The sequence below is a fragment of the Syngnathus typhle genome, linkage group LG11 (genome assembly GCF_033458585.1).
Source record: "Syngnathus typhle isolate RoL2023-S1 ecotype Sweden linkage group LG11, RoL_Styp_1.0, whole genome shotgun sequence".
Taxonomy (NCBI): Eukaryota; Metazoa; Chordata; class Actinopteri; order Syngnathiformes; family Syngnathidae; genus Syngnathus; species Syngnathus typhle.
In genome coordinates this window covers 5,739,149-5,764,726 of record NC_083748.1, presented here as the reverse complement: position 1 = coordinate 5,764,726, position 25,578 = coordinate 5,739,149, and the positions used below count along the sequence as shown (strand labels likewise).

The 25,578-nt window shown below is 43.8% G+C and overlaps 2 protein-coding genes across 5 annotated transcripts; one reads left to right on the top strand and one right to left on the bottom strand.

Moving 5' to 3' along the window:
* The first annotated feature begins 37 nt into the window (after positions 1-37).
* On the top strand, positions 38-3,790 carry il17rc (interleukin 17 receptor C). 4 transcript variants are annotated; one of them, XM_061290970.1, is made up of 14 exons: positions 38-174; positions 594-822; positions 918-1,012; positions 1,106-1,220; positions 1,288-1,329; positions 1,401-1,507; positions 1,610-1,666; positions 1,745-1,805; positions 1,890-2,113; positions 2,277-2,330; positions 2,429-2,480; positions 2,558-2,653; positions 2,730-2,768; positions 2,847-3,790. In XM_061290970.1, the coding sequence occupies exons 1-14, from the start codon at positions 73-75 to the stop codon at positions 3,470-3,472; spliced, it is 1,899 nt and encodes a 632-aa protein (XP_061146954.1). In that variant the 5' UTR covers positions 38-72; the 3' UTR covers positions 3,473-3,790. The 4 variants fall into 4 exon arrangements, with proteins under 4 accessions (XP_061146954.1, XP_061146952.1, XP_061146953.1 ...); XM_061290968.1 differs by having other exon boundaries at positions 1,401-1,528; XM_061290969.1 differs by having other exon boundaries at positions 915-1,012.
* erc2 (ELKS/RAB6-interacting/CAST family member 2) lies at positions 3,561-25,578 on the bottom strand. Its single transcript, XM_061290971.1, has 20 exons — positions 24,877-25,578; positions 21,009-21,032; positions 19,355-19,789; positions 19,196-19,270; positions 16,961-17,116; positions 16,293-16,460; positions 15,695-15,862; positions 14,861-14,998; positions 14,636-14,776; positions 14,423-14,563; positions 11,815-12,017; positions 10,775-10,897; positions 9,092-9,103; positions 8,635-8,758; positions 8,404-8,564; positions 8,007-8,154; positions 7,332-7,928; positions 7,038-7,105; positions 6,780-6,960; positions 3,561-6,707 (listed from the first exon to the last, which is right to left on the bottom strand). The coding sequence occupies exons 1-18, from the start codon at positions 25,555-25,557 to the stop codon at positions 7,079-7,081; spliced, it is 3,522 nt and encodes a 1,173-aa protein (XP_061146955.1). The 5' UTR covers positions 25,558-25,578; the 3' UTR covers positions 3,561-6,707; positions 6,780-6,960; positions 7,038-7,078.

Genomic DNA, 25,578 nt, shown 5'->3' with positions numbered 1-25,578 from the left:
AACCAACGAGTGACACTCCCAGCGCACACATGGAAAGAAAAATATTTAGCTCTTCATGCTGACTCTGACAAAATGTTTCTTTTTCGTTGGCCTTCTTGTTGTTTTTTGCTGGCTTTTCATAACACGGCCTGTGGGTGGGTGGAATATGACGACTCGGAAATCATATGCTCACAGGTAAGCTTTTTGATTTTTTCTCACTCATATTGTCCGCTAGTGTTATCTAAATTCTATTTAGCCAAGGCACATATTTTAAACTCGAGAACTCTGACAGAACGCCACCAAAAACAAACGTCACAAAAGTATATATCCCCCGCTATATTGTGGTTCACCTATCACTGATGTATTTTCTGCGTTCGTTGTATGTCGGTATCAAGTAAGAAATTGGTGGCTTATGTTAACAAGAAAGAAAAACTGTATTACATAAACAATGTGAGTGACTCACTGTTGTGTAGACAAGTTGACAGTCGTAATTATCATGTAGTGAATTTTTTTTATCTTGCTTCTATTTACTCACTAATTGAGCGTGTGGTTTGTCGTGTTTAGTTGAACAAAAAATGATTTTATTATTCTTTGTGGTTTGTGGACTCATTTAGGGTCTCTCTGAGTGCACAGTGGCGGCTGAGTTGCCGCTCGGCATCCTGGAGAGCGATGCAGCGGATGTGCGGAAGGTGACAGCAAAAGTGGAGCTTTGCTGCAAGGACACGGCGGCGTGCAAGTTTTGTCTGTTGATTGGAGCTGAACTCGCCATCCATGTGACTGAAGACGTGGCGAAAAGGCTCCAGTCAAGTTCTGACACTGAAATGGACGCAACAATGTCAATAGGTGGCAATCGACTTCAAGAGATTCATATTTTTTTAATTTTTATTTGTTTTTAGAATGACTGCATTACTTTTGGCGTTCTTCTCACTCTGCAGCAGCATCCGTGACGTTATGTTACAAAACGCCACCGACTTTTCCAGCATGCAAGAAAGTGGCCTTCAAAGTCAATCCTACAAAACAGAAAGTTGCAAATGTAAAATATGACTACTGGTATTTTTTGTTTCTTTTTTCTCATTTTTTAAATGCTTTAATAATAGTGTGGTCATAGTATTTCCTTTTTCTGTAGGTATCTTTGGTGATTACGAATCCATCTGGAGTTACCTTCGGCAGTATTGTGTACGTTTATCCTTCCAAAGAGATGCATCCCATTGGAGAAGTAGTGGCTCCTTCTCTCAATGAAGGTTTGAACTACATGTTAAACTTGCCCACAACATTTTTATGACACTGACTGATCTCACCTTTCTGCAGTTTGCTCCCAAAACCTGCAGATATCCATCAAAGAGTGTTACGGTGAGTGAGCGCACATATGTTCAACTTGAAATTGTTTTGCAGGAAAATAAACAATGAACTCCTCCTTCCAGTGCCCACAGTCAGCAGTGTAATTAACCAGAAAGGAAATCAAGTGGAGCTGATTTTTGCCAGAAGGACCCAAGTGTGCCTCCAGTATGAAGAAGATGGAAGATGCCAGGTCAGCGTTGCACAACAGACTGTGTGAAAAATATTGCCATTGTTTATTTATGGATGCATGCATGAATGGATGGTTGATTTCTGATATTATGTGTTCTTTTAGATTTGGAAGCGTAAAACCATCCCACTGTACTCTGTGACCCCCTGCTTGTGTCTCCAGGTACTGCAACTTTAATTTCAAACATGTCCATGCATGGTTAATTATTCTGTATGTGTGACATAAATTATGCCTTGGCAGGTTTGGGATGATGACGACGACAAGCCGAGACGCTCTCTGAGCTGCCCCTTTAAAAAGACAGGTAAAAAAAACTCACCTCAAAATCGGACCATCATAGTGAATAATGGAAATAAAATGTATGTTTAATTTTGGACCTCACCATCAGGGTTCCTTCAGAAGAACATATGGCAAAACCTGACTGTCTCTGTGGGTCAAGGCCGAATGAACGACAAGGGGCAGATGCTGCTGTGGAACTTCTCTGCCCCCTGTAGGCTGGAGGGGGAAGTGTGGCCCTGTGGGTGGAATGGGGGTCACCAGTGCACTGAGATTGAAGGCTTTCGGCAGCAGCTGGAGAACACAACATGGGAGCAAAACAGGAAGAACCAATGGGTAAGATATCACCTTACATATATTCTTGTATGTTTTGATGTCTGTCTGTCCATGTATGTGTGAATATGTATACAATTGAACCTCGGTTTTGAATCTATTTCAAAACATTTGACTGAAACCCAATTGTAATCTAACCCTAAACCCAGAAATTGTGTCTCTGCAGGTGAGATTAGGTGTCTTTGAATACATCAATCTGCAGCTGTCACCATGTGTGATGGTAAAGAATTTTCTCAAGCATTCTTTTTTTGATCCATTGTCTGAATTGAATTAGCTATGGGTTTTTTCTGTGTGGTTAGTTTAAACTTTTGTGCACAGGTGCATTTAAAGAGAGGGAACCTTCAACTGGGACCGTTCTGCTATCGTCAAAGTAAGTTTGCATACATTAAGGCAGGAATATGAAATATGCAGATTTACCTTTTATTCTTTTTGTTGTTATCATTGCAGCGGCCAGGTGGCGCTGGAATCTGCTGGCCGTGGCTGGTTTGTTGGTGATCACTTTGACAGCACTCATGTTGTGTCTTCTCCATAACTTTGTTAAGAGTAGGTTCAAGCTATGCTTTTAATATTGTAATTTCTTCAAGGTATGTGGCTGATTATTATTCATCTTATTTCACAGAATTGGCGAGCCGATCTTTCCAAAGAGGATGTATGCAGAGTAAGCGATCATATTATCTTTTACATTTCTAGATTGCATTCAATCTTTTTGGCTTTATTTATTTTCATTTTTTTTAAGTTGGCAGAAAAGGTCACATAGTCCTCCTGAGTCCGCCAGATGTACGCGACGGCGTCTCCGAGGTTTGTGGCTTGGGCTCTTTTCTCAAGAGTCAGGGCTTCAGTGTGTCTGTGGACCAGTGGAGCAGGATGGAGCAGGTCAAGCTGGGGCCCCTTCCGTGGCTTCACTCCCAGCTGCTTCACGTGAAGAACCTGGGAGGCCGAGCGGTGCTCGTCCTGACTCGCAAAGCTTTGGGGCTGGCGAATGAATGGCATCGGGAAGCACTCGATGGAGGAGACGGGAACGCGCCTCAGTCTCCGTACTCGGATGTGTTCATGGCCTCGTTGTGCCTCATCCTTGGGGACAAACAGCTAGGCAGGACTGGAGAACGTTTTCTTCTGGTCACATTTGACCACGACGTGGTGCAGACCCCTGGCGGCTTGCCTGAGCTGTTTCACGGTCTTCATCTGTTCCGGCTTCCCTCCCAGATGAAAACTCTCTTGTGTGAGCTTGCCAGAGAAGGAAAAAGAAAGGCAGAATGTAGAAAGACAAAAAATGGTTGGAAATGGGTAACCTTGGACCATTGTTGGGAAAATTCATTTTCTACACAAACTAGTTCAAAATGCAGTTCAGAAATTTTAAAATGAACTTGTTCAGTTCATAGTTCAATTTTAGCAACTAAGTTCATTTTGTAGATATTATGGTATAAGAATAAAATGATAACATGGAGCCATGTTAAGGATTTAATGAAGTGCGTTGACAGAAAGAAAGTCACTTTTATTTGATGAATATAAACAAGCTGGCCAACACTCAATAGTAATATTCGGTTACAGCACATACAATAGCAAACCAGGGCACAGAGGACGACAGCAGTCCTCCTAGCTTTAAAAACAGGGAACACCACAGAGGATCCATGCTTCACTTTTCTTTTATAGGTTCCTCCTTTAATAAATTGTTTTACATGACTTTTCCTCTTATGTAGTATTTTAAGCACACGCACTTGCACCCACGCTCGTTGCCGTACAAATCATAAAAGGCCACGCATTCACCCACGCGTTCTTTTTCTGAGTAACGTTTACACCAGCAATCTTAAAAACATGCTGCACTCTCACAAAACTGAACAGGCTGGCTACTGAGGAAGGGAGTCGGAGTTTTTAACACAGTGAGACGTACATTACTCTCAAACACCGACATCACACCGCCACGATGCAAGAGTGAGGAATGACGCTCCACGCTCACACGAGGAATCATTCAGCATGCTGGACACTCACATTAAACTTGCTCCTATAGGTCGGCACTGTACAGCTCAACAACATTGACTTTTACAAATAGTACAGCCTCCAACTGGCATCGGTGACCAGTGGAAATCATAGAGAGAAAAAAAAGCGAACTAAATGCAAATAAATAAATAAATAAATAAAATGTTTCTGGCATTGGTCACAGTGATTTGTTCGATAAATGTTCTTTTTTTAAAGTAAAAAACAACAACAACAGCAACAAAGTGAAACTCTTTTTAGGCTCTGCATTTCTGGAGGCATCTGGCTGCATCCTTCCTTCCATCAACACTCCCATTGGCACGTAATGTTAAAAATAAATGAATAAATACATAAATAAATAAATAAATCAGCACAAATGGGCACATTTGAAATGCAAATAATATATTTCACGGTAGGAGAACCCCCTACTTCAAGTATTCAGTGGATAAGGACCTGAAAAGAGAGGATACTCTGTCCTCCCGACGGTAAAGTCAGAGGATTTCATTTATTGATTGATTTTTCTTTCTTTTTTTTTTTGCTCCTCTGTCTGCATTGTCTTCCCCCTATAAAACACAAACTTATGATTATATTTGTCTTTTAGTTGTAAACATAAACACAATTTGGAGATTTTTTTTGGTCAGTGACAGACGATGGAAGCTTCACGTAGGAAGCAGATGACGTCTTAATTGTGGAAGATTGGAAAAATACATTTATATTTATACATATATAGTACCAACCAACACTTGGCCAATAGAGAGGAGGACACCATGGGCAGGGAGGGAGAAATGGAGTTCAGTAACAGTCTAATTCAGTAACAACATGTCACCACTTGCGTTTACGAGACGACCAAATAAGAAAAGTCACGAGAAAGAAAATGCAGATCCGGACACAAGTGCTCCCTCTCTCTCGTCTTCTTTTTTTCTCCTCTTGATTTGATTTGTCGCCACAAGCCAACTGAGTGTGAAAGCATGAGGTTTTCAAAGTGTGCAACAGTGAGCCTCCCCTAAAAAAAATAAAATATAATAATACAAAATAATAAAATAAAATAAAAAAAGATCTACAATTAAGCCTAAAAGTTGTCACAGCATTTTTCTTGCAGAAATTGACATGTGGAAAAAGTTGGAAACATAGTTGAACATACAGTCTCTACTCACTTCATGTCCAAAAAAAAAAAAAAATCTCCAACATGCTTAAATTGTCTTCACAGCTTTAAAAATAGATTGTTTTATTTTTCTTCCCAAGCAGTCCTCTGGCTCACACTTTGAAAACCTCCGCACAAAGACAGGAATGTAAAACAGGTCAAAGGAATGTGAAATTCTTTTCTACAAAGATTTAAACAAATGAGCATTTCTGCTCTCCTCCTTTTTCTTTTTTTTTTTTTTTTTGCACTGTTTGTATTTTCAGACAGGGAATGTTCATTTCTCCACTCAGGATTTTTCTCTAGATATACAAAAAACACTTATAATACACTTCTCACCCTCTCCCATCCATTTCGGTAAAAAAAGAAAACCTTTTTTTTTAATCTTGTCATTTTCTGACCACATATAGACACACTCTATAGATTCTCTCTATGTATAATATATGCATATCTATCATATACTGTATGTGTACATTTTTTTGAAGGAGGCCACCTTGTTGAGAGGGACAGCTAGGTCGCTACGTTTAGGAGATGTGGAAGAGACGGACGGGTTCGAGGAGTATTGGTGGCTGGAATTTTCAGGAAAAACATCTACTACAGGACAACTCTTCCTAATTGTTGTATTTATAGTTTTTCATCCTCTTTGGGGTTCTTCAATTGATCGCAAAGTGCCCCTTGTGACATATGTACAAAGTTGTTGATGACTCAGCGGTAGAAGAAGCAAATCCCTTGACTCACTGACACCATTTATATCGAGCACCTGCAGCAGGAGCACCATGAGTTGAAAATAAACAAAAATATCCTGCAAAAACAAGAGGTGCGTAGGTGCATAGTCTCTTTCGTAATCTCACTTTTTTTTTGTCTGCTTTGACACTTTGAATACAGATGGTGAGTGAAATTAATTCATGCAACACTGACGTCTGCATAGATTGATTGTTTTTTTTTCTTCTCCCCCACTTTGTTGGATTGAAATGAGGTAATATGAAGATGATGGCAAAATCAAGCAAAAACGAGCCGGAGGACCCTTATGTTCGTTTCAAGGCACCTCTTCCAAAAATGATCACATTAAGTCTCCACGGGTGGCACGATCTATTGTTAATTGGAACACGGCACGTTGACTATCAGCTCCTCGAAGAAGGTGACACCACTAAAAAGGTACAAAAGAGGTCCGTTTGTGTGTTATCTCAGATATTTAGGGCTCATGGTCGCTATGATGTCATGATTTGGGGGCGGGGCAGTGACGACGGTGGCCCGTCAGTCAGGCTTGAGGGAAGCAGACAGCAATGGCAGCCATGACCTTGAAGCAATCATGAGAAGGAAGTAAGGATGGAAGAATAAGGATCTCGGAGTAGGTGGAGATCAGTCTTGCAAGATCCTGAGGAGGTCCCATGTTCAGCATGGGGTGAATGAAGTGAAGATAGTGAGGAAGAGGAGGTGTGGGGTCTCTATTTAGCCGTTCCATGCTGAGAAGATCTGCTCCAAGGTCACCTGAAAGACACAAAAGGCAAAGTAGCAGCAGAATACTTGATTTGATTATCCTGATTTATGGTTTGAACTTACCCGCTCGACTGTCAGTTTCCCAACGCCTGACTTGCGCATCTCGGGGAACCCCGTTCCTCCCCCCCAAAAAAAAAACAAAAGGTCTCCTAGCTGAGTAAGGTAAAAAAAAAAAGTTTTGTCAGTGTCATCAAATTTCAACATCATCTTCTGGCTGCTTTTCCCCCAGTAGTGGCTGAGTCATCTGAAAAACAAAACATTTACATGGTCAGCCGCAAAACAGAAAAAAAATATTGGAACCATCAAAAAAAAAAATCTCACCCTTCAAAACAACTTTTGAACTTTGGTTGTCATAGCGATGATTATGCCCATATGCCTTCCTCATCATCCTGTCGTTCGAGGTATGCATTCGGGGGGAAAAAAAGACAAAAAAACATTATTATACAGCATCTCGTAAGCCATTTTTATTTTATTTTATTTCTGGTTTAAACTATGAATACAGTCAAATTTAAACAATAATTTCTTGTATTTTTCTTTACTATTTGAATACAATGAAGGTAGGCGAGTACAGAAGCGTAGTCAGACAAGCACCTGAGACCGTGAGTGACTTCTAACCTGGTCCGGGGAAGGGCGGTGGCCAGCATGTGGGGGTCCTCTGCCCGGACCTCCGCGATGATGCGGCGACGGGTGGCGTGGATGCTGCCCGTGGTGTTGGGGCTGAGGATGCTGAGAGTGCTGAGGGTGCTGAGGATGTTGAGGATGCTGAGGATGCTGAGGATGCTGAGGATGGGGGTGCTGAGGGTGCTGAGGGTGCTGAGGGTGGGGCCCCTGTTGGAGAGGGCCGTGCGGGTGCTGGGCATGCGGCGGGAGATGTCCATGCGGATGCTGCTGCGGCGGGTGCTGGACGTGCGGATGTTGGGGCTGCGGGGGGCGCGGGTGCTGTGAGTGCTGGGGGGGCGGCTGAGGGTGCTGCTGCGGGTGCTGCTGTGGATGTTGAGAGTGAGGGTACTGCAGCTGCTGCGGGTGCTGCGGGGCGGCCTGCGGGTGTTGCATGTGAGGGACGTGCCCGTACGGGACCTGCTGGCCGTGGGGGAGGTGGGCGTACTGGCTCTGAGCTTGCTGCGGAGGGTGCGGGGCCTGGGGCTGCGGGTGGTGCGGATGATATTGTTCGTCTTCGTAGTTGTCTGCAATCAGTTTCATTCTGCTTTGGGTCTGCGGGACGAGATTAGGGCCGGATTAGCATCCAGTATTATTCATTGAATCATTCAAGTTGCGTGTTGCAATACGAACGTGCTGTTTGAGCTGGTGCATCAGTTTGTCCCGCTCCCGCTTCAGGGACATCACCTCCTCTTGGGTCTTCTTCTTGTTGGAGGCAGACAGTTCCAGCAGGGCGATATTAGCGTCTTTCTCACTAATCGCAGCCAGCAGAGCTTGTTGTCTGCATAAAGGTAATATGACAGGATTTGTTAATTATCCATCCTTTCCGGTGTCTCTGTTGGTTGCCTGGCAACTAAGTATGCTTGATGGAAAATGTTCGGGCTGGTGAAATGAATGCAAAATTTGGTGCAGCAGCTCTTCTCTACTGTCACGATTTGCATCTAGACAACACGTATGATTGTTCTAAACAGTGACATGAGCAAAAGTCATTTGAGTTCAAAAGTAGCAGCGACTGTGTGATGACACTCACTTCATCTCCAGAATCTCCTCCAGTTGTTTCCTGCGCTCTTGCCTCATGTTGGTGAGGTGGCTGTCCCGCTCCTGCAGTGACTGCTGAGTGGACGAGAGACGCTGCTTGGTGGAATCCAGTTCTTGCCTCGTCCTCTCAAGTGTGTTCATCAGGTCCTCCAGCTGATTGACGGGATGAGTTGTGAATGTCACATGACCAAACTCAGAAAATAAATCCGAGCAAGAAACACACCTTTGAGTGATGGCCGCCTTCCAAGGAGCTGTCCTTACGGCCATCCTGTCCCAAGCCTTTCTTGTCCCCTTGGGGTCCCAGTTTGATGTTTGAGCCTTTCTTGGTCGGGTCTTTGCCTCCTTGTCTGTAAAAGTACTCACGATTAAGCGCCGTCAATCACCTCTCGTCCGCTAACTACTCTCCCATAAGAAACATTCTCGAGGAGTTCCGTAAAAGCTAAGTAAATGTGGGAGGAGCGTTTGATATACTCACTCACAGAACAAAAACCGTAACACACATCCAAGCAGTGGAGTGGAGGATGAGTTACATTTGGAATCAAATTGCTTTCTGAATGGTGCCTGTCATGAAAGCACACGTCACACATGACTTGATGGCTTCACGTTAGCAATGGCAACAAACTTACAAGTCGGAGCACCGGAGTTAGAAGAGGGCTTAGGTGGGCAAGAATGTCACCTACCTGGGCGCTAAACTGCAGATGGGGGGGTGAGGGAGGGGGATAGTAGAAAATAGACGACAGGACAAGTGGAAAACACATTGGAAGCAGTAAAGGAAATTCAGAAAAATGAAAGACAAGACATTAGACCAAGAACAACAATGAACACACTCAAGTCATGTTTCCACCCAGCAGTAACAATCCTCAATTTTACATTGCAACCTGATCTGACCCACCAACGGTGAATCAAGCTCCACCCTTGAGTTTCACCGTTGCTACGGTTACACAAGTACATCCCCCAAGTTTTCACAACGGTGAACTAAGCTGTACTGCTCGGTAGAAAAGTTGCTTAAGTTCATCGTCAACAAACACGGGAGACCGCCACCCCGTCTGCGAGAGCGGGCGCGGCCATCGCGTGATGCACTTTGGACTCGGGACCTCTGACCCGTGTGCATCTGCTGCCGAGGGAAGCAGACATGCAATCAGACAGCAAAGATCAGCCCGGGAAAAGACGAGGAAAAAGGTCTTTGGGTGCAGAGGAATGGAACTCAACAAGTGAGACAGCGCTGGGGAGAGAACCGCTTTGGGATGCAGGCTTGGACGGACCTGACGTTTGAGGGACCAGGATTTGAATCTGGACCGTACCTACAAGAGCCCCTCACGAACGAATTAACACTTTGCATGCAGGCCACTGGGACTTAATATCTGCTAAGGCGGCTTCGGCCAAGTGGGAGGAAGTGGGAAGGTGGGCAGCACTTGGAGAGGAGAGTGGCTGATGCTTCTGGAGTGTTGAGGTGAACAGATGGGTGGCAGGAAATTAAAAGGAGCAGCGTGTGGAAACAAAAACAACATCACACGCGCGCAGACACACGCACAGCACATTTATGAGGTGTGCTTGCGTGTAAAACATTAAAAACAATAAGGCTAAAATGCTTGAAAGTTGTCGAAGGCAAAATCACACCAAGATGAACACAAATGCAAGCAATAGACATCTTATTCTTTCAGTCTAAAAACAAAAATAATGGATTTAAATAATTACAAAATATTATTGTCTCGAACCTGGTGTGATTTGTTTATAACTCCATCTATTCTAATTATAGATGCAGACGCAAGTCTGGACATGAGTGACACTATATGGATAAAAGTATTGAGACACCTGGCTATTGAACCAGGAAGAAGTGTGACAACTTTACTGGTCAGATAGTTTTGCTATTCTTAGTTTTGTTTAATGGGGTTAAAGGTCAAGTTCTTTTTCGCCAATATCATCCACTCACGTCTAAAATTTCCCAAAAATCCAGATTCAGACGGAATTAAAAGGTCGTTGAATGAAATGTAGCGTGTCCCAAGACTTTTACACATTTATTAATGTAAGTCAAGGTTCGCAAATTAAATAATTTTCATAGTGGACCTTCCTCAAAATTCTTTTCTGGTTTTCAAATGCTAAATGCAAAAAAAAAAAGAGCAAATAAACAAGCAGTGGCCAATTTATGATATGAATTAGATAGGAAACAAATAAACTAACCTGTCTCAAGCAATCAAAAATCAATACAAGGCAGCAAAGCAAGCACATTGTCGAGAAAAAAAAATCAAAGCAAACAATGCAGGGGATGTTTGCGTCATGTGACGGTGAACGTCACTGACGCAAGCATCCTTCAATCGTTCCACCGACCGCACCGCCGAGCTTGAGTGCCTAGGCAGAGCACTCACTTTCCCAGGAAGTCCCACACCATGCCCCCTATCTGCTGAGGGGCGGCGGACACAGAGGGGAGCGGCTCAGAGGGGGCTCTGCCGCTAAGACGGGGGGTGGGCCGAGGGGCGGTGTGAGGGGGGCTGTGGAAGATTTGTGGCAATACAACACGGCATTGCAAGGAAGATGAAATTGAAAGGGACAAATATTCAATGGGAGAGGTGGTCAAGAGTGGAAGGAAGAAAGGGAGATAGAAAAAGGAGCAGGGCAGAAAAGTGGGCAAAGAAGAACACCCAATTAATCAGCAGGAAGTGATCATTGTTTCATCAATCATGATTAGCTCCACAGTGAAATGTGAATGGATGAATTTTGCAGAACAAAGCTGTTGACTGCAGCTGAACCTCCAAGGAAGATCCAGTCGGAACAATACACCCACAACCCACTGCAATCGCGGTCTCAGAAAATGTGATGTTCAAAAAAACCAAAACAATGCACTGTTCAAAATGATTTGATATTTCCAAAGGCACGTTTTTCCTACAGGAAAGCAAAATATTAGCGACGAGGGTCCGACCATTTTCAAAATAATCAGAATTGGCCCAGGTTTCACATGAAACAGTAAATGCTCCTCACTGTTGGAATCACTCATTATGATTTCCTTGCATCCACTGTATGGCGCTAACATGACGAATATTTTTTAAAACTTTGGCGCATCACTGTCCTAGAAGTTCCTCGATATTACCTTTGCAGCAAATTACTCTGCTTCTCACCATCAACAAATGGAGATGGAGAATTGTATAAAATGTTCTTGAAGGCACCAAACCAAACAACCAGGTCAAGTTTTTTTAGTTTCCCCTTTTGCTTGACTGCAGACACACCCAATTCTTGATGTGAAAGTTTCTTTAAAGTTTTGAGCCTTTTGAGTTTTATCAATTGTTGGCAGAAATAGTTTTGCAGGTCAGGTTGAAGAATGGATTTGATTGGAAGAGAGTAATGAAACTCTGTCATAGATGATCATGTTCCTATGTCATTAGCACACAGTCCAAATATGGCGGCATGTTACCTTTCCAACTCTGCAATCTTCTTATCTTTATCATTCTTCTCAGTCTCCACCTCCCGCAGAATGTCCAGGAGCCTCTCCACCTCCGTCTGAGCCTTGTTGGCTTCATCCTTATAGTAGCCCATCTCCTTCTCCAACAGCTTCACTCGGTCCACATACTCCGGGTTCCCTCTCGAGCCCGACTGATGCTCCACTTCGTGGGCTTTCTGAATAACACATAATAAAACACACAAAGATGGACTCAATTAACTGGGCGATACAAAATTCCATATTATCTCATCTCCTTATCTCGTCCCCTTCTGTTTTACAGAAAGTAAGTTGTGGAGTAAATAACACAAGGGTGTCATTAGTGGCCCTGGCTCATTAACTTGAATGGAGCAATAAACTAGCACAACTTAACGCCAATATGAGACTCCCAGTCATTTTTTGCACGCGCACACACACACACACACACACACACACACACACACACACACACACACACACACACACAGTGGAGTGGGTTTTGTGTAGCACACAAAGACAAAGAAAGCATCATGAGTCCTTCGAGTACACGTGAGGGGAACAGCCACACGTCAACACAGATCATACACGACAACCGCTGCAGCAGCGAAGGCCGTCCGCGCTTAAGGCCGCAGCTAACCACCCCCGCGCAGTCGAGAAGCTTGGCAACACTGAAGTGACAACATGCAACAAAGTCCATTGATCGTGTCATGCAAAACCAGGAAAGCTACACAATCTTTGCGGCGGCCGCTTGAAACAACACTATGTTTTTGTTAAGCATGAGGAATCAACCAAGATACGGATACAGAAAGGCTGAGCAATTTGAAAAGAAATATAAAATATTGAAAACTGTCAAAAAAAAGATGATGTAACTATTTTATGTTGCATTTTCCGTTCTTTTGTACACTAGTATCGAGAAAATACTATCATATTTCCTACTATCCTTATGCTGTACACATTTACACAGTGGATATAAAAAGTCAGCCCCTGTTCAAATGTCAGCTTTTTATAATAGCAAATGTGACCATAATAAATTAGTTTGAAATCAAAGCAACAATAACACTTCATACATATTATTACCCCAATATTAGCCAACTTACATTGGCTCCCGGTCCATTTAAGATGTGACTTCAAGGTTCTTCTATTAACCTATAAATCACTGCATGGCTTAGTGCCTTCATATCTCATCGACCTGGTTGTTCCTTATGTTCCGTCTAGTAACCTTCGTTCGCAAAACGCTAGTCTTTTAGTGACACAGAGGGCCAAGAAAATGTCTGCTTTGGAATGCCCTACCAATGGATATTAGAACTGCTACCTCACTAGAAACATTTAAGACACGTTTAAAGGCACATTTCTATGATATGGCCTTTAATTAACCTGAGGTGGCCGATTCGGCTGGAGTTTGTTTTCACTCCCTCTCCCCACCCCTCCCCGGCCGGGCAGGTGGTTAGGTAGCACCCAAGCTGACAGCGGCTATCTGGATTCTCGTGGACCAATTCAGGATGAGGGAACTGCAGCTTACCCTCCTGCCAGGACACTGCCAGGACAACCGAGGGCACCTCCGGCAGCTCTTCGCTTTGACTTGGACATCCCCTTTTTCATTGATTTTCATATTATGTATTATTTGTGCCCTCTCTGCATCCATTGCAGCCTGGTGATCCTGAAAGGGGGATCCTTCCATCTGTGGTCCCTTCTCATGGTTTCTCATTTTCCCCTGGTCGATTTCTTTTGAGTTTTTCCTTGCCCTTTTGGGAGCTTAAGATCAGGGGATGCTTTGAGAATAATTGTCAATTTTTTGTCTATGTGAAGCCCTTGCCAGCCAATTGGCAAATGAAGACAAACAACAATTCCCATTCACATTCATATTATTCATATCTTCATTGAACCAAAATCGCACATCTATACTCGGTAGAAAACCCACAAATGTAGAGAACATGCCAACACCACACAGGATTAACACAGCCTGGATTCAAAACCACTGAAATTGTGAGGCAGGCACACCCTAGTCGCCCACCGTGCCGGAAAAAAGATGGCGTCAATGCAAAAGTGAGCATAAATCATTTCACAGTATATTGAGTGAACTATTTGAAAATATAAACCAGATTCAGCACAGATGTGACAAACACAAAGACTAGCTGCCCAATGTAAAAGCTCCTTCAGCGCCATGTACAGTGCAACCATCGACATGCATCTGGGTGTAAGCAGAGCCACGTGTGCCGAGATGAGCACCATGTGTAACATCCCAAAATCTTTGAGCGTCCTCATGCGTTCCGTGTGGTGGCTCAAACGAAAAGGGAGGAACTTACAGGATTGTTCACGTGACTGAAAAGCTGCTCAGCTTGCTACGTTGCAAGAGGAAGGGAGCAGGGGAGGGAGGGGGGGGGGAGTAGTCAGGGATGGGAGAGGATGTGTTAAGAGTCAGAGTGAGGCAGGAGACAACAGCAGCACTTTGTTCTACATGGTTACATCTGAACACGACGTAGACAAATGCAGAGGAGCGCACGAGGGGATAGCGGCGGGATGGAAGAGCTCATTAAAAGCCCCCAATTCACCAAGATTACATAAGAAACCTTTGGCATCAGCCCAAAGGGAATATCATCACACTTACCTTCTGTAATTGCGTCTCCAACTTACTGCACTCTTCTTTTTTCTGCTCGATGGCGATCTCCAGGGATTTGAGCTTGGAATCCTTCTTGAGGCCGGAAGACGCCAGTGAAGATGCGTGCTCTTTGAGATCGATGAGGCTGGACTGAAAGGTGCACAGAGAGGAACGTTGAGGCGTAAAGACACGAGAGCAAACGCAAGGATCCGATTCGCCAACCTCTTTTTCGGTTAATTCTATCTGCAGGCTGTTGACTTTCTCCTTCAGATCCTTGTTCTCCTTCTTGTAGGCATCTACTTCCTCCAGACGTTCTCTATCTTCTCGCTCTCGCTGGTCCTTCAGACGCTCTATGATTCTCTCCTGATGACACAAAAAAATAATCAGCAAACTTACTCATTTGGCATTTTGTGTTCTTGTGAAACCAGCAACCTCACAACGCTTTACCTTCTCTGACAGCGCCTCCTCCAGAGTGGCCAGGGCAGTGTCGGTGTTGGTGGAGTCGGTCTGCAGAGACTTGACCCGGTCCTTCAAGTTGCTTAGCTGTTTGTCTTTGTCCCGCAGTTGCTCCTGCAAGTTTTCAATCTGAAGGAGGAGGAGGAACATAACATTAACACCAAATAGTGAGCAGGAGGTGCTAAATTTTAAAGTTAACACAGACCAAGAAACAAAGAATAACACAACAGAAGGAAACAATAGAGAAAGCATGAGCAGGTCAGGCTGAGAAACTATCCCTGGAAGTATTTATAGTGCGCACACACACACACACACACACACATTTCCATCCATATATACCGTATTTTCCGGACTATAAGGCGCACCGGACTATAAGGCGCACCTTCAATGAATGGCCCATTTTAAAACTTAATCCTTATATAAGGCGCACCGGACTATAAGGCGCACCATTAATGCATCATGTCAGATTTCTAATCCAAATCAAATCATTCTCCATTTTATCTTTTTTATTTCAACTTCAGATGCAACAAATGACTTTATAATCACAAAATAATGATCCATAGTCTTTTTGATTCATGATTCATAGTCTTCAGCAGGCCACTTATGCTTGATTTCATGATACAATGCTTCAGGCCAGTTTGAATTTAGGAATTTAGTCCATATATAAGGCGCACTGGACTATAAGGCGCACTGTCGGCTTTTGAGAAGATTTTAGCTTTTTAGGTGCGCCTTATAATCTGGAAAATACGGTATTCCATATATACAAAATATTCTGTAACCTGGTGGCAAAGTCAAAGCATCACAAAAAAAATATAAATAATATACCTTTTTCTGTAGCACATTGATTTTTCTTTCTTTGACCTCCAGCATGTCCTTCATATCCCTGATTTCGCCAGCAAGGGTGCCTTTCTCTTCCGTCAAGTCCTGCAGTTGCTTGGTTTTCTTGTTGAGGAAGGACTCTTTCTCCTCCAAACGCAGACGTAGAGCATCCACCTGGAAAATGAAACCGTTTTTCTTTTTTAAATATCAATGAATAAAACGAAAAAAGGGCTCAGGCCAAGGGCATTTTTATTATTTTTTTATTATTCAAATGGCAAGTTTTAGTGATATTAAAAAAAAATGAGACAAAGCCAAATAAATAATTAAAAAACTTGGACAACTCAGTTGAATTTTCTAGAGGGGAAATAAAATGAAGCAAGTGAAATAATGTGATTGCACAAGTGTGCACACCCTCTTGTGATTTGCTTTCCAGTAGAAGCCTGAACCTTATGTGCTAAGTTAGTGGATTTTTTGTCAGACCTTTGTAGGACCTGCTGACATTATTTGCCTCAGGCTCAAGGCAAGGCCATTTTATTTTGCTTAGTAAAGGTCATTTTGTTTGTTTTATCTTGTTGACCTACTGCCACAACAGTTTTAACGTTACCTCTGTTTGCAAGATGGCCGCCCGTTGCTCTTTGGCAGTGAGAGACTCTTTGAGCACTTCAATGTGCTGTTTGCAGTCCGAGTTCTGGTTGTTGAGGGTCTCCAACTTTGTCTGCAGAGCCAGCAGTTCCGACTCCTTCTTGGACAACTCCTGCTTGAGTTGGTCAATCTGCACAAACACACGCACACACACACACACACACACACACACTGGAATCACAATGCTCAATCTCCTGAGTACAGCTCTGGCGCTATTTTCATCAACACAAGTTGCTATCATTAAAAATGCATTTGAGACTGACTCCCCCTCCCTGCATTCATCATGTATTATACATCATCCCTATTCATCATGGATGGAAAAAAAAGTCTAAAAATAGCATAACAAAACTGTGAACTGGTCTGCGGCTGGTCCGCTAACACAAGAAGCAGGAGACAGATGAGTCCCCCGGAGAGAGACGTATTGGTGTGATAAGGAGCAGAAGCTTCATATTAAAGAAGCTGAATAATATTTCTTATTTTTTGAGGGGGTTGATTAGTATTCCCATGCATGCAGTTCTTTTGAGAAAACAGCATTGATGAATTTACTGCCGACAAGACAGTTTGCTGATGGTGCTAAATGCTAAGCGCGGCAGCCTCACTCATCAGTATTCACCTCTTTGCATGACCTACCTTGGTCTTCATAAACTTGGAGTGATTCTTGTAGACCTCCATCTGCTTGATCTCCTCCTCACGGTCCTCCGTGTTCAGCAAGCCGTTTGCTTTCAACATTTGGATTTCATCCTCCAGGTCGCGAATGTTGCGCTCCAGTGATGCAATTTTGGTGTCCTGTGCATAGACACGCAGACATGCTCACAAGTTGTCGGTGATAAATTAAAAGTCCACAAAAGCAGGTTGAAGAAGGTTTTAGCATGGGGAGGACAAAAAAGATGAGAAAAATAGAGCAAGATCGTGACAACGAGAGGAAAACAGAAGATCTCCGCATCTGTCACAGATCTGCAAAGCTCAAGCTGCTACAGCTCGGAGGACGAATCACCGTTGGGGAAACGTTGCGCAAACATTCAGCACGAGCAGACGGGAGAGAATCGTGCGGTGGAATAAAAAAGAAAAGTAACACACTGCAGATTTTGCTGCTTGTAGATTCCGAGCTCAGGACTGCGACTGTGAGTGCACCTCAGCTTTTTGAATAAATAATACAATGTAGCATTAGCCAAGGTCCGTCGGTGCTCTCGCGTCGGTGCTCTTTTGGTCACTTCCTTTCATCCAAGTGGCTTGAACTTATGAACTTATCACTAAAACCACTGAGGAGGAACAGCTCCAATGAATCCTCACCGGAGCAAAGTGAAGACTCCCATGCACGTTACAGCTCACCTCAAGCCGACGTCCATCAACTAAGTCGTCGTACCTTCAAGAGCGAGCGATTTTATTCCGTCCACATGTCATGATCTCGGGGCATCCATTTGCTCGCTAAACGTTTTCTCCGTCTCCCTTTGGCTGGGTGCGCTTGCATACTGGCCTCTGACTGTCATAAACAACCACACCTGTTTCCATGGCAGCGGCAGCAGGCAGGCTACACGCTCTCGGCTCGGCGAGGGCGTGAGGGAGAACGGGAGGGAGGATTATTGGCGCTTCCATCAGCATCACAGCAATGGAGAGGCAACGGGGGAGGTAAGAGGAGGGGAGCGGCGCGGGGTCTTCCTCCACACGAGAGCGAGAGGAGGCGGGTCTTCCCCGAGCTCGCCGCGCTAATCGACGAGGATATTAGAATTTGCGTACCACGTGACGGCCGCGCCGTCCGAGGCGAAGGGGTGGGGCGGGGGTTCGGCCGTGTCTGCTCAGCGGTGATGTCATGATTTATTTTAAGGAAGTGATGTCAGGCCTCTGCAGTGAGGCTGCTGGCGTCTTTGGAGATTCAGTTGCTGCGTGGCCTGAATTTCTCCGCTTGTCAGATCCAGTCTCCGGATCGGAGCAGATCTATTTGCTGGTTTGGAGCACAGCTCACATATTTCTATGATGTAGCTACACTGTATTCCAATCACAGATTTATGTCGAGTATAATAAAATGTGCACAATTTGTGGGCGTGGTCTCTGAGGAGGTCACTTGGATGATGAAGGGGTGGGGTGGGTGGGGGGAAGGGGCTCATAGCAGTTCCTAACCAGATTCATGAGAAAACTGCTATTTTCAATATGAACAAAACACAAACATGCATGCAAAAGGGATGTTTTTAAAAGATTTCACTTTTAAGCATATATTTTTGAATGCATGCATAAAACCTCAGTTACCCTAACCCAGCAACAACAAGGCTTTGAAGCAAACCAGAAAATAACCACATATTTTTTTTCCAGTGCAAAGGCCTATCTTGCATAAAAAACTGCTGAACAAGAAATCAACTTTTTTTTAAAAAGATTTAAACCTATGCATGCACGTTTTTGGAATATGGGCTGGAGGGGGCAGAGAACATACAAAATCTGCTTCTCTTTTCATATAAATCCAAAAATCCAAAATATTACATTCAACTCAAATTCTTACTGTTTCCAAACATGCATATTGTGTGATTTTGTGAACAAAACAAATTGTACTTTTTTTTTTTACAAATTGCTCATCTGCAGTAATTACTTTCCTTTTGTTGTTGTTTATGAGTGCACACTTGTGCAAGCATGACATTTGAAAGGTGTTATTGAATCTTGATGTTGACACAGCTTGCTTTGGAGCAGCCGTATGCACGCTGACACACACGCACGTAAACACACGCGCTTGTTTATCACACAATTCTCGTGAAATCTGCCAGTGTGTTGACTCAGCAGAGTATCACAAGAACAACAACTGATTTTCATAAAAACACATCAGTGTGAGCCTACGCTTGGACAGTAAGCAGATGAGTAAGCAAGGCTGGAAGTCGTACTTACTTTCATCTCTATGATGGTTTGCAGGGCCTTGGTTTTGCTCGGATCCTGGTGCAGCTGATTTCTTCGGTGGAGCTCCTTAGAGAAACAAACAAGAATTCTCTTTTTAGCAAGAAACAGGACACACTCTTTGATCTGATCTTTGATTCAGTGACAGCATACCTCTCGCAGATGAATGTTTTCCTTCTCCTTCTGGTCTAGAATGACCTCCAAGTGTCCCAGCTGAGCCTCAGCCTCAGCAATGCGCCTGTTCCTCTCCTGCTCCTCCTCGTCAGACACCCTGCCGGGCCCCGAGGGCAGCCCTTTACTCTGCAGCATTTCCAGCAGCTTCTTTATGGACTCGTCTCTGGCTCCCAACGTCTGCTTCTGCGTCTCGATCCTCAGTTCCATCTCCTCCAGGGTTTTCCTCAGCAGGAAGAGCTCCTTGGCCTGCCGGTCGTGCTCGGCCTGCAGCCGGCGGAAGTTCTCCTCGGTCAGCTCGATGGTGGTGAAGTGCTCGGCGCCCGAGCGGTTGCCGCTCTCCTGCTGCAGCAAGTGGTTGAGGTCGCGTTGCGTGCGCAGCTCGTCCTGGAGAGCCTGGATGGTCATCTGGAGATGCTGATGAGGTTCAGACACACACAGGCTCACATGTTGGAAGGAGGACAAGTGTTTGCAGGTAGGACAACAGACGGGAGGGTGACAAACACTTCTGAAATGTTGGAGAGAATGCTTTTAAAGTGGAGCAACCGTGGATGGACAAAGATGAGGAGCAGCTCTTACCTTCTTTACAAGCTAATAGTGTTATCAACTTAGAAAGTCAAGTGACACCAGACTGATCAACAGGAGAGCTCCAAAAGCATGGATACAGAATCCCATTAAATCCATATTCTATTTCATATCTATACGCCCTGACAGAATAAAAAACATCAAAATATTGCATTGAGTAATTTGACTCATTTTACTTAGAGTTATAAATAAAAACTCGAAACAGCAAGATTTAAGATTTGGCAGAATACTGCACCTATTCAATAATGTTATAATAATAATAATATTTATTCAATGATATTGCTTATAATAGGATCCGGGTGTAGAATTGCACTGCACCATATAAAGCATTTAGTCCATGTCAATTTTAATGAGCAAGATCTGTATGTCCAAAAACTTTAAATACACCCGTGCCATCAGTTTGAATTGCTAACACTAAACTTCATTATCAAAAAGTTCAGTGTACAATATTGAATTTCTCAAACTGAAAATCGTTTTCCATGTCATCTTAAAATTCAGAGTTAAGATTTTCAATGTGGTAAATTATTATTATTATTTTTAAAACTGTTTCAAAATAGTGCCTTGCCACCAGACTTAAAGGTCTAAAGTCAAGGATCATGTCCGTTAGCCTCCTCTACTGGTGAAAGGTAAACAACTGTGGAAAATCAAATACTGTACACAGAATTTTTTCGATGTTAAAACCAAACAAAAAAACGAAAGCAGTATTAGAAATTATATGGTTTAAAAAAATGTTAGTAAAAATACTTCTGATAAATACTCCAATGACACAAATACACCGACGCAGTAATCGGGCCTTTTGAGTTGTGGTGCTACACGGGGGAAGACACATTTGGAGTGAAAAAAACAACTTTACACCATCGATAGGAGGATATTTGGGGCAGCATGACTCAAATGCTATCGGTGTCCATCAAGGGAATCATTTTAATTTCTTCTTGGTGCTCACATTAGGAGAAAAGGTGAAAAGGGATCGCCAGGTTGCTGCAAGTACACATCACACTGAAGGTGACTCTATGTTGTGCACGCCACGTTTGGTGCAAACATAGGGACAAACCTTTGTTCTCCTGGCATCCAGCAGCTGCACAGCATGGGCAGAATGAACAGAAAAAAAAAACACAAATGTATGGTAAAACAGTCAGTGTAAGAGCGTGACGTAACAGAGACGGGATGAGCAACATAAACCTGACTCGTCTGAGGAAAAGAAGCCACTTGGCAGCCGCTCCACATTTTTAATCACAAGATTCCTTCTGATGAAATAAGAATTTGTTGACCTTTCTGGAGAGAGTTGAGAGTCACAAATAATATACAGAAAAATTATTGCAGCACATTTAATATGTGAGCAAGCGGAAGTGAATTAGATGACGAGACAAGCCGTCACAGTCGCTAAGTTGTGTTTAGGTTGCCGCTTTGGACTGAAATGTATTTCATGGCGTTTGTCATCTGTGTCCATGTCGATTTAGGCCAGGTTAGCACTGCTGTTGAGTCAAATGATCGTCTTCAATCTTTGTTGCCCTCATCAGCTCTTCTATTTCGATACGCATGTCTTCTTATGTCAGTGGACTTTGTCAGGCTTATTTAAGAAGATTGTAAATTATTCTCATCAGGCATCTCATTAGTTATGCCTGTCCTGCACAAGATGTTCTTTCTTCTTTAAACAATAAATGTTTTGTTAAATTAGAAGATTACAGTAAATTGCAATTGTGAAGGCAGACATTTTTAATCATTTTTTAATTTATTTATTGTATCCTTAAAAGATCCTCTGAATGTATACTAAACGTTTAACCCAATACATACTTTTTGAAAATCCATATCTTGTGTGTATACCCTTTTTATGGATTCACTCAACACAATACTGGTAGTGGCCACTAGACGGCAGTGTTTCTCTTGGCATAAAACCTAAAGGTTGCCGCTGAGTGAGAAGCTGCAGCCACGTACCACGATTGTAGTCAGACTCCAAGCGTGAGTCATGACCACAATCCATCCACTGCTGTCATAGCCTCCATTTCATGTAATTTCCCATGTAGTCTTTGACATCATGACGATTTGAAAACGTTTCAATAAGGAACGATAATGCAAATTATATTCCAATTTTGATTGGTTAATCAATAATGACAAAAGAGTGATAAATCTCCCCTCTCAGCATGTCAGTCCAGTATCTTGGCTTCCTCTTCATCTCATGTTCTATTCTGATCAATAGCCTTCCGTCTTGGAGCTAAAGTGCTTAGTGCAGTCAATGAGGCCATTTGCATAATTGCACTGTGGTTGAAAAAGACTGACCCACCCATCAATTACAGAAGTGTACCACTTCCTGTGTCAGGCAAGACTCATCTGATATTGCCGTGGTCGTGAGTGTACTAGGTTTTCTCTAGATTAATGCCACCTCAGTCGGTAACACCTTGTAAGCCCGTCTAGAAAAATATTGTCGGAGGACCTGACATGATTCTGGTCGCCGACAAATTTTGATTCATGTTTGTCAGAAGGTGCCATTGGTGTACGCTGGGAATTTATTGTCGGGTCGAATTGGACAGGTGGCCTCACAATGTGGTACAAAGAGGTCGGTTACCCAGGTGGCCCTAACAAACATGAAGTGTAAACGTGGGCGAGTGCATCGCTCATGCGGAGCCAAACTGTTGAGTCACAGCTCACTAAATTCATTTAAATCAAATAAATGAAATCTGGGACGTAATTATTTTGAAGTTCTAATTCATCATATACTATTTATCATCTTGATCAGGTTTTGGGGACATATCCTGTTTTTTTATTTGACTTGATATAACCTAACTCCAATCTTCAAACAAATAAACACAAGTTATTATATTAATACAGAATCTTAAAATGTATATTACGATATTGAAGACAGCGCGTAATTTAAAACTGGGTTCCAAAAAGATGGAACAGGTCTAATGATGAATTCTACTCTTTTAATTTCTTAGCCTGAAGAACAAACAACACACAAACATGTTGTGTGTCGCGACGTATGAAGCTCAGCCTCCATTTTGGGCCGCATGTTGATAAGGGCTGGCTGGCTGGCTGTGTGAGCGTCACTGCACGTCGTGACTCAGTCAGACGGAACCGGCTCTGGCTCACATCTTTGCTGCCAGCAGATTGTGTCCAGCTTCAGTGGCTCAGGAAAATGTGCTGAAGTCAAACAGCCGTGTGTTGTTGCAGCCGCCTGAACGACTCGAAGACAATTGTGCTGTTTGGACGTGGTAAACGCGGGCCCTTATTCCCTCGTCTTATTAAGCAGATGGATGATATTTGCTCGAGCTCGCAAACGCCCGAAGCACCTGCTGTGAGAGACGTGGCGTAACGCATACAGCGGCGTGCGAGATTTTATGACACCACTTGCTTTCTTGTTTTAATTACCTTCTTTCAATAAATCAGTAAATCAGCAAATTGGAACATGGTAGTAACTAAATTAAATTGCTTTCCATTTTCCTCAGTGGAATTAAGTTGAGTCATTTAAGTTGAATAGAGGCAGCTTTACATTTTATAATTTCCTGATAGAAGATGTGAAATCACATTTACAATAGTCGTTATTGTTTAAGTCATAGGTGTCAAACTCAAGGCCCGGGGCCCAGATACGGCCTGACACCTCATTTTATGTGGCCCACCAAGACAAATTGTGCAACTACAAATTGTCTTCACTTGAAAAAAATAGAGATATTGCTAGCAATCTTTTAAAAATGTTTGAACAATTTTTACTGGTCTTTATTTTCAAAACTAGTTATTCATCAGTTTGTCGTGTCGTCTATACTATGTATAAGACAACGTAGTCATATTGGCTACTGAGTTTGACACCTCTGGTTAAAGTCATTCTGTCGGCAAGGTCTGGCCACGCGTGTGCATTTTAAAAAGCCCGGAAATCAAGATAAAAAAAGAGCAATTATGGCAGCCAGCTACATCTGCCTGTGAACATAATTGAGTGCAGCGGTCGAGATAACACAGAGAGCGAGAAATGGTCTGAATCTAGTAGGAAGTCCAAAATGCGCACCTTTTTATATTCTACTGGATGAAATACATGCAACCAAGTTATACATATATGTAAAATGATCCACACTGAGCGCTTAATGGACTTGAACAATGGTAAGCGTACACAAGGAACGTCCCTGTGGCTTTTGTCAAGGGATCTGCAGCAGGCGAAACCATCAAAGCGTGAGCGAGAATAAAAGCCGCCGTCTCTTTAAAACTCGGAGACGCCGACGAGGTTGAAGCAACAGACGTTTTGGTTTGAAAGTCAACGTTGCATCCATCCATCCAATCCTCTGCGTCTGCTGCTTTGGTTGATCGTAAAATGGACAAGAACAATAAAGGTAACACCGTTTATTTGCCTTGAGCATGTAGTTGCCTCATGCCACACTCTGGAACACATTGGGTTATTCCAAGAAGCAAAATGCCGACCTAGCTTCTACGCTTCTTCTGGCTACATTTTATTAGCAATTTGCATAATGAGATGAAGATGACAAGCTAGAAAATGTGCATGACTCAAGGCGGACTGGAAATTGGACGCTACATTATGTTCGGTCGGTAATGACTTTACTTTTTTTAGAAACAAGTATATAAGCAAATAAAAGACATCTGCGCTTTGGGCGATTTTATGCATTTAGTAAAAGATGAACTTTTTGCGGCGGAGGCGGACAGATGATCAGAGGTATTAAAAGACGGGAAGCTGAGCGAGGTGCCCACTCTTGTCAGAAGTTGACTTAACTAGGCTGTGTCTACAATCCCACACACTGAGGATAGCCAATTGCACTTTAATACATATATTCTGTATTAACAAGGAATTAATGTTGCTAAATGAGTAACTCTTTCCAGAAAGGTCTTGAAAAGATAGAACGTGATAAAACCTTGAAGGACAAAAGACCACCACGGATCTCTCGCTGCAGTGAATGATGAAAGCCGGGCAGCCGGCCGGGTCTTACCTGGTTCTCCTCATGAGTGACTCTCATCTGCTCCTTCAGGATAGACGTGCGCGCCGCCTCCTCCTTCCTCATGATGCGCTCCTTCTTCAGCTCCGGGCTCCAGAAGCTCTTGATGCTGTTGGTGGACGAGCCCAGCTTACTGTCCTTCAGGTCCAGCTCCCTGCGCAGCATCTCGTTCTCCCTCTGCATATCCCTGAACTGGGCCTGCATCTCCAGCAGTTCCCCCCCACTGCTCCGCACCGCCTGCCTCAGCAGGGCGGAGGGCACCCCCTGGTGGTGATGGTGGTGGTGGGCGTGCAGCATGGAGATGGAGCCCAGGTCACTGTAAGACAGAAGGTCAGCATGGGGCAGTCCCACTGAAGCGATGTTGGGACTACTGCCCATGGCTGTGACGCGGCCCCCGTACATGGCCCGGCTGGTGGCCCGACCCAGAGTGGTGGTGCCCTTGGGGTACGTGGCCGTGGAGCCCACGCCCTCGTGGTCGCTCAGGTACATGGGCCCCGAAGTGGCGTAGGCAGCGTTGAGAGACTGAATGTTCTCCATGGAGAGCGTCTTGCCCCCCGCACCGCTCCCGCCCCCGCTGTTGGCCCTCCGATGGCCCAGTCTGGGGGACCGAGGCAGGCGCGGGGAGCGTGCGGGGCTGCTCTCTAAGTGACCTACAGCTCTGGCACTGCCGTACATGTCCCGTGAGTCGGCCGCGCG